The sequence below is a fragment of the Homarus americanus genome, unplaced genomic scaffold (assembly GCF_018991925.1).
Source record: "Homarus americanus isolate GMGI-L3 unplaced genomic scaffold, GMGI_Hamer_2.0 scaffold24523, whole genome shotgun sequence".
Lineage (NCBI taxonomy): Eukaryota > Metazoa > Arthropoda > Malacostraca > Decapoda > Nephropidae > Homarus > Homarus americanus.
The window spans coordinates 4,093,088-4,105,491 of NW_024744357.1; the positions used below are offsets into that span (position 1 = coordinate 4,093,088).

At 40.6% G+C, this 12,404-nt stretch overlaps 1 protein-coding gene across 3 annotated transcripts in view; it reads right to left on the reverse strand.

Moving 5' to 3' along the window:
* Positions 1-4,049: 4,049 nt before the first annotated feature.
* The window catches only part of LOC121877784 (leucine-rich melanocyte differentiation-associated protein-like), a gene marked incomplete at its 3' end in the record, with an annotated part of 39,245 nt that continues 30,890 nt past the window's right edge, over positions 4,050-12,404 (reverse strand). For all 3 annotated transcript variants that reach the window (XM_042383647.1, XM_042383648.1, XM_042383646.1), the window contains 6 exon segments: positions 4,050-4,358; positions 5,562-5,715; positions 7,386-7,539; positions 9,045-9,184; positions 9,438-9,564; positions 10,075-10,175. In XM_042383647.1, coding sequence (XP_042239581.1) covers positions 4,279-4,358; positions 5,562-5,715; positions 7,386-7,539; positions 9,045-9,184; positions 9,438-9,564; positions 10,075-10,175 — 756 coding nt within the window.

Here is a 12,404-nt window from a genome sequence, read left to right on the forward strand (position 1 = left end):
AGCGAAACTACAAACAAGGAACTATTCAAGGGGATACGTTAGATGTTGGAGATTATACAGGTTGACAGAATAGTTCAGGAGATTAATGACTTTCTTAAATAGACAACTGACACTAATTAAACTACATCTGATGTTTGGGCATCAAAACAATCTAACTTCAGTAGCAATTGGAAATTCATGGCTATCCCCAGGGACAATATCATGGGATGCCATTCGTACTGGCAGACTCGACACTCACTTAACAAGTGTTACTAACAATAAAGACAGTTAAAGCTTTCAACATCACTCACAAAGGATCTTGTATGCTTTAACTGTACTCAGACATCTCTAAGTTGACTCAAAACAATGGTGTCCTCTCTCATATTCAAATTCACTTTATAGAGAGGTTGGTTTCAGGAAGTCAGAGAAAATGGATGGTACCCTGGTTTGGGAGCGATGAGAAAACGGACGCCTCAGAGGGGAGACTCAATAAAAAAGACATAGCTACATGTTTTGTGGGCTATTGAGCGTAATATGAATCGTCTGATTTTACGTTAACTGACGTGTATGACCGTGGTCATTACACCATGACAAGAAATACATCATACAACACTACCCTCATACACTCAACAGTACTCCCATCACAACTATCTACATCCATAACAAGTGAATAGCTTCCTCCATCCAAAGACTCCCAACAAAAGGCATACTGAACATCACCTAATGTCCACATTTCGGAAGTAACTTACCCCAGAGAAATAACAATACTGTACAGTATATCTCGAGCAGACTACACGTTGGTTACCATTCTTTCTTAAACCTATACAAGTCAGTGCAATCTTCATCTCATACAAATCCACTTTCCACATTACAACTCGTCTGCTAACCTGAACAATCCCTCCACTTCACTTCCACAAAAGATATCTCCGAGCAACTGGCTGTTGTCAATGAAAACCTGAGGTACACCAGTGTCGCATCCATGTAAAACTAAAGCTACACTAATAGCAGCACACATCCTTCCTAATATATCGTACTATCAAAATTTCTCGGCTTAGGTTAGGTTGAGGTGGTTACCCGTGTCAGGGAGGACAAATTGTGACAGTCAACGTTATACAGTACTGTACTATATACCTAACCCGAGCAAATAAATCACTGTACAGTGCAGTAGGTGCACGCGATCCATATATAAGCTGATAACCACTTCCCGCCCACCTGGTACGATGTTCTCCGTAAACTTCCTGACCTCTCGTATGTCTATGGGAAAGGGTCGCGGAAAAGGGACGTGATTGCTGCCCGTATCATCATTGGGTATGACTTTGCTTGGGAGATTGGTATCCCCGCATCCCCTGAGCAACGCTCTTGTCCATTAGCAGAAGACCCGACACCCGCACCCTTATCCACTATCCCCTAAGATGTCGCCACACAACGCTTCCGTGACGCCTGCTGGACCACCACTCCACGACCCCCTGACGGAGACACGATGATCCTCCCCATACTGGCCAGATATTATGTAAATAATATTGATAATTTGTTAAAGGAATATCCTTCCTTCCTTACGCTTTAGTAAGCCCCTTTATAAAATTTATACTGTTTATACTTGTCACACTTGCCAGGTGCTTCTGGTGTTATTGTACAGGGGTACCTAGTGACAGCACTAGGATCCCGCTTCCTCTATCAAGGAATAAACAATTGAAATTGAAAAATTGAATTGATAACCACCTAGGAACAAAGAAAACACGAACTTCCCAAGTGCTTTTGTGTATTTCATATATATATTCATAAAATAATTATATTTGTCTTACATCAACAACTGGATGATTAAATGAGCGCTGTGAATGTGTAGCAAAACAACTATGAAGAAATCATGGAATGGATGTCTACATTATGTGGCCTTCCTTGCATTTCAAGCAGGGTGCCACATGCAGTCCCTACCAAACTTATCAGCAGCCCACCATATCTACATCTACAACGACTGGAACATACACTTAAGAATTTTATATACTGTTTTGGTTAAGGAGTGAGTGAAGACATAGCAAGTTGCTTGGACTTAAAAATATAAGTGAAGAAATTTTCTTTCACTAAGCATAATAAATAGTGCTTACAAAGCTAATAAAGAGAATCAAGACATAATGACTGAAATATAGGAAAAATAACACTACTGAATTACCTGTCACAATCATAACAAATCTCTAACCCGGACACCAACATCAGCATAAGAGGTGGCAAGGTGGACGGCCCAAAACTAATAAACTACGGTAGTATTATTAATTGAAGTAGCGTGAAGATGAGGTACATAACAGAGACCATGAAAAGGCTCCCGGAATTATGAAATGTATGTAATATGGGGTGCTGAGTCATGCAGACAAAAATATTATTTAACATATGAAGAATGGAATGTTTCAGATATTAAAGATGCATTTCATAGTCCTTTCACATGAAATCTCACAGGAGAGTGAATATAAAATGTAGGTAATGAGATGAAAAGCTATGGTAGAGCAGTACCGAATAAGAAAGTGAGTTTCTGTGGCTACAGACGTAATTAAATGGTGATTTCAACCCTGTTTTTGAAAGAGTTTGATGCATACTAGTAACCTATCAATGGGATCTTACCCAATAGATGATATGACCACCAAAGAAAGTCAAGTACCACATAGTAAGCAGAGTGCCCTTCAGCCAGCAAGAAACAATGGGCATCCGCATCAGGTGTAGTAGTACAGTATTTGGTTTATGAAACATTTGAGCATCGTAAAGCAAGACATTTTATCGAATCCAGCTACCTTGTGTATGTGCAAAGGAAGTGTAGGATTTGAATAGATATTATCACTAACTTCAACAACTCCAGGACAACTATCACCTATAAGTGTGAGTAAAATGCCTATTGTTCCTACAAAGTTGAAGGGAAAACAACCACAACTAGCAGACAGAAAAACGAGTACATAGCTATTAGATAAATGTTTAAAAGGGCTAAATCAACTATAGAAGAGCACGGCCACATCTTAGGTAGACAGGAAAACGACCACATCTTGTAAACATAAAGAACTTTCATGTATTTAAAACAGACATTGTAATGTATCATGATAACAAGTGTACTGTAGAGGGAAGGTCTTTATATAACAGTCTCTTCATGTACACAAAAACTTAAAAAAAAATGGGAGATGACTGATAGTGTCTTTATGAAAAAAAAAAAATTACATGGCTGACACCTACAAAAGGAATGATACAATTTGGGGGAAGGAAACTCAAAGATGAAGATTACTATTCAAGGTTCAAAGCTTTGGATGATAAAATTCAAATGGTATTAAGTGATATTAAAGAACAAGTTAAAATTCTTCACCATTTCAGTTCCTATAAACACTGAACATGGTTAAAATTCGGAAAACGTCAGTCAGGGAACTCTATATTGATTTGTATATAAGGAAATAGAGCATAACAAGGATAAGAAACCTTTACTCTATAGAGTTTTTGTCCGAAATTTAAAATTTTCCAGTTTTTCTGACTTTCTTTTTTAATTCAAGTTTGGTTCTTTTGGTTCCTTTGTCTGTATTTTGTCTTGTTGGGTTAAGTTAAGTTTACACAGCAGGGGGTCCACCCTGGATAGGAGATTGGGTCAGATCCTCTGGTTTGGTTATTTTAAACACGTACATTACAGTTTACTGACATTTGAGAATTGTTAGGTTAGGTTTTTTATGATCTTTTTGTTTGGTAAAAAATTTTCCTCCATCAATTTTGGGAAGTTCTTGATCAACTGAAAACCATTTCTTCTATTGTAAAATATCCTAATTTGGCTCCTAAACTCAGGCACCTGTTCTTAAACATTAGAGTCTTTTAAAGTTTTCTGTAACAGCTTAGGTTCCATTTCGTCAGTTTTTTGCGCGTTTTTAACCCCAAATTTCCTACGACTCTAAGGACCTGCCCACTTTTTTTTTCAAATTTGCTTTTTTTAAAGTTAAATTGATTAGAAAAAAAATCGAAAAATTTAAATATCAGACGAAATTTTCAACAAGTAATTTTTGGGGATTGGTCTATCTCCCTATATACAAATCAATATAGAGTTCTGTGGTTGACCTTTTCCGGATCTTAACCATTCACACTTCCCCATAGTTGGGCCGTGTGATGCATAAACCTATATTGTACAGAGATAATAATAATCTTACTATAATCAGCAAAAACCACACTAACACCCTGGCTAGTGTCATGTACTGCATGTATTGTTACAAAACTAAATCCTCCGTAAATAATAAACACTGTTGACAATGGAATATCTTGCAGGTGGAGATAGTGGGTGTGTGAACGTCCGCCTCAAAGAGCCTCGTTGTTGATGAAGCGGTTACCCTCCGAGTGCTGGCCTACGTAACGATACCTCCGGAAGCCGTATGCTCCTGATGGTACAAACAGACTCCATTAAGATACGTACATTAAAAAAAATACGAAATGCAGGTGGTGCTTCCTTATAAATGTATACATTATTGTTAATTACACCAGCTTACTGGAAAGACAAAATAAATGATTCTTGGACATTCTTGTATCATCGTCACCAAAAGGTTTAACCACATTGCCTCCCGTGCTTGCGGGCAGTGTGACACTGTGCCACCGAGAGCTAGCAAGTACTGTTCTAGCAAAACAAAGTCTTGTACATTAGACGCGATGGAAAGATTAAAAGTTAACAAACACAAAATAAATATTGGAACATGGAAAGTGAGGACATCTTATCACGCTGGTAAATATAAAAATGTTTGTTTGGAAATGAATAGATTGCAGTGGAACTGGAACAGGAATTATTATATAGTCCATTACTAAAGACCGTTTTCCTCTCCCCCTGAACCGCGAACCCCGAGATTCAGACTCGTGAATCTGAAGCATTTATGGAGTGAATGCAGTAATGTATCAGTCTACTGCTTTGGATACATGAGTGTGAATCTCAGGGTTCATGGTTCAGAGGAGGGCGAACAGAATTTAGTAGTTGACTATACCTGTACTTTATACCTAAGGGGGATGAGACGTGAGGGAGGAGCTCTAAATCTGGTTACGGACATGGATGAGATTAGTCCATTGATCAAGTTGGTCCAGACGTGTACAACAAACTTCAGGACGTGGCCGGGAGGGAGGGAGGGAGGGAAAGAAGAACGGTGGAAAGTATAGAGAGAAAAGGAAGGAAGAAGGAAAGGTGGGAGAGAAGGAGGGAAAGGTGGGAGGGAAGGAGGAAAGGCGGGAGGTAGAGAGGAAAGAAAGGAGAGAGGGAGGAAAGGTGGGAAGGAGGAAGGAAGAAAGGTGGAAGAAATGGAGGGAAGGAGGAAAGAAGCAAGGGAGGGAAGCAGGAAGAAATGAAGGGGGTGTGGGGGGGGGGTAGAAAACAAAGGAGGGACACTAGTGAGGTGGAAGGAAGAGAAGGAGATAAGATAGGTAAAACAAGGAAGATGGAAAGAGTGGTGGTAAGAAGGGGGGAGAACACCATCATGTAGACTGGGGCACACAATAACAACGCCTCCACCAGGGTAATGCCTTGTGTGTGTGTGTGTGTGTGTTCATCTTCAATTACAGCTCACGGTAGGTAAGAGAGGCGTGAAGAGGACTTGGGGTGTCACCTGTATGGGTGTTTGGTGAGATGGGTTCTGGTGTGCCACGTTTACCAGCTGATCCGTTCTGTTCCCGCCTGTCCATGGCCGACCGTCTGGGCTTGTGGTTCACTTCAGAAGTTGTCGACGAGTGATTTCCTCCACCTCCTCCCAAATCATATATCTGCCAACAACAACAAAAACATAACACATCACCATATACTTATTTCCATTTCATAATATACAACAGGAATATCCCTTGACAATGTCTCTGTGATATCAAAATAGCATACAAATATCTCTTGGGTGGTGAGGTGACGACTTCTGCCAAACTTTAGAATCGGCTGACAAACTTCTAGTCAACTCACCTAAATTATCCGCTCACAGACACATACTGTACATAGACCAGGGGCGGACCGGGGGTGGAGATCCGCCCCCCCCCCCCTTGTTCATCAGGAATTCAAATACTTTTTCTTTAATTCGTTGACCTCAGAATATCTCCTAATACCAAGTGCACGATAGCCTCAAAATGCCCATGGGATATTGGTCAGCTGGGTGGGCTCGGTCTGCTTGCCATGTTCCCCCACTCACAACATATCGGACCCCCTCCATTTCATATTCCTGGATCCGCCCCTGTACACAGATTAACAGACACTTACTCACAAACACACAGAAGATGGCTCTCACACACACACACACACTACATCCTTGACCACCGTAGAGTCAAGACCTATTCAGGCGATGCTCCCGCTACGCTGCTTCCCCCCCCTTGGCCTATGTCGGCCCGTTCCCCAAGTTCCTCTCCCCGACCCATCCTCACCACCGGGATATCTACATAATCAAATATGACAATTTCGTTTCGGAAAGAAGTGGGATCAGTGTTGAACAGTGATGAACAGTGTTTAAGCCAGTGAATTGAGCACTAGACAGTACCAGTGAAAGCCGCGACCCACCAGTGAGATAAGCGCCCCTGGGAACTAACCACCAACTTCTGATAAGGAGGTGCGAATCCGTCCACCCTGGGAACAACAGAGGGCCGGCCGGCTATGAACCTGACTATGAGATAACACAACATCACCGAGCAGAGTGAGGTACTGTGACACCACCCCACACCACACGGTGTCCCCATGACCACGTGAGGTCCTTCATATCAACACCCGAGGACGAGTTACTACACCACGTGAACACCTCACCACCTGGTGTCTCCATGACCAGCCCAGGCCTGGGCCATCAACTGTAAACTATAATAATTTATATGTTCAATCATTGTTCCTTCTTCTTTCAGTAATGAAAGCTTTTGTTAAACGACCCACCCACCCCATGTCTTTGTATGTAATAAGTCATTTTTGTCTAATGTATATTTTCAGCCTTCGGGCTGCCGACTTTTTCAATAAACCGTTAATTATTATTATTATTATTATTATTATTATTATTATTATTATTATTATTATTATTATTATTATTATTATTACACACACACACACACACACACACACACACGGCTGCCAACACTACCCAAGGTAAGAAAGTATAGAAATTCACTGTAAAAAACAATAACAAACAAACATGAAGGAATATTTTACAGCAGAACAAGACTGAAAAGAAAAAAATATATAGAGAAAGGGAGAAAAAAAAACGTACAAGGAATAAGAAGGAATAAGAATGAAAGAAACTGAGAACTTGGGAATAAAAACATTAATTAGCTAGAATTGGAGAACATCAGTATCTGAATAGAGATTTGCTTTAATATTACAGAAAAAAGCAAAAATAAAGAACGCTGTAAGAGAATAATATTAAAGTATATTATTAGATGGTTTATCAAATAGTAGATGAGAGGAAGGAGTCACCACTGACCATCTTGGCCTGGGTGGAGGAGAGAGGAGAGGTTTGTTGTGGCCGCACGGTTTTGGACAGGGCGCCTCGAGTCCTTGCTTCTCTCCTCTCACTCCGCCGCACCCCCGTCGAGTCCAGGAACTTGAGGGTGGGCAGTCGGTTCAGTACATACAGTCTGCAAGGCAAAATCACCATCAGGACAACTCAACAAGCAATCTGGGTTTATAGAGCTCAATCTATAATAATAATGGACGTGTCTGTCTGTTCCAACCATAGCTCCAAAACGGAAGCAATTAGAGACCTAAAAATTTATACGCATAGTTTTCACATCACAGGAAAAATATTGTTAAAATTACACTAAAATTAGATTCGTTCTCTTATCTTTGGTTGTGAAGAAAAAACAACAACAGGATTTTTTCTTTCACAATTTAAATAAACTCTTGATAGACATCCAAGTGAGATAGATTATCAGAGGGAGGATATGTGAGGCAGAGACATACATATCCTTTGAGATTACAGGGAGGGGGAGAACCTTCACCAGCAGAGTGTCCTCTCCCGCTCCTATGACTGGTTTGGTGATGTGAAGTTTGAAGGTTAAGAGAGAAACTGACACAGAATAACACGATACACAGCAAGACAGCAAGACAGACAAATATGAACACCATAAATCTAATTTTAATGGGTAATGGGATGGTTAGAGAGACGGACCGAGTGACCTATGGTGAGAGAGTGAGTGTAAACAGAGAAGACCTGGTGACCACACGCTGAGCACGGTGGTGGTGGTAGTGGCAACTGAGTATAATATGAACACTCACAAAAGAAAATAATTTCTACAATCATGCTGCAAAATGCCGCCACATCACACGACTCCCAATACTGTATAAACAAAACTCAATATTTGTATACAATTCCGAGACGTTCAACAATGCCAAGCCCAGAATCAATCACAATACACATTCAAAAACCAAGCTGAAATGAGTGAACTAGATCTCTGACAAGTCATTCAGGGAAAACCTATATCTTGACATAGACAAACAGACAACCGACTACTTCCACACACTCCTACGAACTACCAGCCAGGGAAGAATGATAAACAAATCACAAAACTGAAATGAAAATAAATAATCAGGCAAGGTTGAAGGATCACATGAAGATTTGACACCCTAAATATATTACCTGATGATTGAAACACCCAAATGCTAACCTAACTTAACCTAACCCCCTAGAATAGATACCACTAGGGTGTTTAATCAATGGGTAAAAAAAACTAGGGTGTTTAATCAATGGGTAAAAAAAACTAGGGTGTTCAATCTTCTTGTGATTCACATACACTCGACAGTTTCCTCCAGGTCTGAACAACACAATGTTTGACCACCTGGGCTTCCATGAACCCCAGTCCTAATCCGCCCCAACCTAACCTAATCTAACCTGCTCTGATGCGCCCCCAACCTAACCAAATAGGTTCCCAGCCTAATTTAAGCATCAATACAAATACATTCTTAATAGTTGAGGCTAAATCAAACTTGGGGTCCATCTGACTTACTACCAATTACACATCTTCAAAGCCACCAAGTCATATCCAATTTGGTCTCTCCAGAATACAATTTCTTCACCCAGACGCAATAAGCCAATTACTAAAGCTTAATATAAAACACACAAACTCCTTCGTCGTGGCGTCACCTGTATCTGCGGTAGTCCTTCTCATCTTTGTCAGCGCAGGAGAGCTGGTCGGGGCAGGCTTCGTTACCCAGGAGACTGAGGTACCGCAGGTTGGGCAGCCGTTCCCTAATTTGTTCCACCAGCTTCTCCAAATTGGTTACCTGTGTAGATGCGAATATTTTAGCTATTTAAACTTACACCGTCAATACAATTGTTAACCCAGAAATATGTGAACTACGAACACGACACAGTAAAATACTATTACAATTACCTATTTAGTATCCAACCGTTCACTGTTAACTCCTCAGTGATAACTACTGTCAATAACCTCCCACTATGTTAACAATTAATATAACACAGTCAATATTAACCCCCCACTGAGTTAACTACTACCACTGTGAATCATTGCATTACCTTGTTCTTGTTGAGGGAGAGGGTGTGTAAAGTGGCGAGGAAGGGGAGAACCAGGTTATCATCGATGAAGTTGTTGTCTAGGATGATTTCTTCTAGGTAAGGGAACTTCTCCAGCCCCTCCAACGACCTGTGGGGCGACACTTGAACTTGTAGTAGGGTAGCCAGGGCATGATGAAGGTTGTGATAATGGTAGCCAGGGCATGATGAAGGTTGTGATAAAGGTAGCCAGGGCATGATGAAGGTTGTGATAATGGTAGCCAGGGCATGATGAAGGTTGTGATAAAGGTAGCCAGGGCATGATGAAGGTTGTGATAAAGGTAGCCTGGGCATGATGGAGGTTTTGATAAAGGTAGCCAGGGCATGATGAAGGTTGTGATAAAGGTAGCCTGGGCATGAATATAGGGTACATGTTAGGAAACCTTTACAGAGGGTAAACTAAACTTGCTTTGAATTGGGCATGTATGGAAGATTGGAGGATGGCCTTTAGTAGTAGTAGTAGTAGTAGTAGTAGTAGTAGTAGTAGTAGTAGTAGTAGTAGTAGTAGTAGTAGTAGTAAGAGGAGGAGGAGGAGCAGGAGTTGGGGGGAAGACAGATGAGGAGGAAGAGTAGAAAGAGGAAGGGAAGGAGGGAGACTTACCGGATGGCGTTGTAAGAGAGGTCAAGTCGCTTCGTCTGGAGGCCATAGGTGGCACCGAGGATGCTGGGTATCCTCTGGCAGTCCTGACCCACGAAACACAACTGTAACACAACACTGGCGTTAGTGAACTGAACTGGCAGAGGGAGGTGAGTGGGTGATACAATAATGGCTACCATTCTCCTCTCCACACACCCTAACCTAAACCCTCACTATTTACTATTTGGGTCCAGTCATTTGGTTATGGTTAAGTTGGTTTATTAAGAAACTTGGGTCTAATTTGACCCTGTATAAGATGATACAGCATTCTTACATAAAATCCCAGTAAATTTTGTATATTGTTCGCTGTACTTCTATCTATGCTGGCGGGTCTGACTCAACACAAGGCGAATGACTATACCCGGACAAGGCGTAAACATGATAGCCTAGCTGGAGTTTGGATACGAGGCTGTGGTGTGGAACTCTCTGAAGCTGAATATGGGATTATGTGATGAGAAATTCGAGATGGGGAGATGAATGAAGGAGGGAGGGGGTGTAAAGGTAGGAAGGGAGGAGGTAAAGAAGTGTCGATGGTGGAAGAGGAAGGAAAGGGTATGGGAAAAGAATTGGAGAAAGGTATTAGGGAGTGGAGGAACGGAGAGAGGGGAAGGGATATTCAAATTAAATCAAATCCTATTAATCAAACTAATTCTTCTTTTTTTTTTACCCCTAGACACAAAAACATCACTATTAGTCACACGAACACACCTCTATTCCTCTGCTAGGCTGGACGCTGGCTTCTTGACAAACACGTATGAGTCGACCTTCACGCAGGAAAAATATCATTCGGCTTTTTCTTTTCTTTTTAATGCTTTCTTGTATTTACGGAATTGTAGTATCTAAATGTAAATTCTAAGACAACAAAACGATATCTATCTACATGCTATCTGTAAAGTATTAACAACATTTATCTCTAAACTATCGTGTATAAATGGTAAAGTTCGACTATATTTAAAACTTACGGGCACAGCGTATTTGACGTCTACACCACACCAAGTATTGTAAGAATCAGTGGCGTGTCCAGGATATTTTGGATGGGGTGGCCAAGGTGGGGCACAGACCCGGTGTGTGTGTGTGTGTGTGTGTGTGTGTGTGTGTGTGTGTGTGTGTGTGTGGGGGGGAGGGGGGAGGCATATAAAATTTCAAATGAATGCCAGGTGATGGAAATTCGTAAATACAGCGGTTCAATGAATTTAATGCTTCAAGTTAGGTTTGTACATCTTCCTGTTGATATAATTCATACATCAATTTCCAAACTCATGACATTTATCTATTTCCATGTTTGAGCCCAAGGCCAGGATGATATATGAACATACAACACCAGTAATGTCCAAATGAGGTCATACCACAGCAACCTAATAATCATCTAAGAGTAATTAGGACATATGGTAAGGTAATAATCCACTTAACTCCGTTTATTGAATATAATATAAATAAAATATAAATTAAATTTCAATAATAAAATGAATATTGGTCAACATCACACTGTAACACAAGAGCACAAAAAAGAACAAAAAATCCACATAAAGCTCAAAGCCACAACCCTTATATTACAGAGCTATATACTGTACACCCTTAGAACAGTTACAGAGCTATATACTGTACACCTTAGAACAGTTACAGAGCTATATACTGTACACCTTAGAACAGTTACAGAGCTATATACTGTACACCCTTAGAACAGTTACAGAGCGCATACTTTTGCTTTATAGAACAGTTACAGAGCTGTATACCTTGCCTTAGAACTGATTACAGGCTATATACTGTACACCTTACGACAATTTTGCAGAGCGGCTATATGCTGTACACTAGAACAGTTACAGAGCTATATACTGTACACCTTAGAGCAGTTACAGAGCTATATATATTGCACCCAACAGAACAGTTACAGGCTATATACTGCTTTTTACCTTAGAACAGTTACAGAATATATGCTGTACCTTAGAGAACAGTTACGAGCTATATACTTTCAACGCACCTTAGAACAGTTACAGAGCTATACCCTTTTACCTTTGGAAACGATTTGCAGAGCTATGCACTGTACACCCATAGGGCGATTACAGAACATATACTGTACACCTTTAGAAACAGTTATGAGCTATATACTGTACACACCTTTAGAACAGTTGAAACTTATATACTGTACATGAAACGATTACAGAGCTATATACCCTTTTACCTTAGAACAGTTACAAGTATATACTGTACACCTTAGAAACAATGATTACAGAGCTATATATGTATACCCTTAGAACAGTTACAAGGAGCTATATACTGTACACCTTAGAACAGTT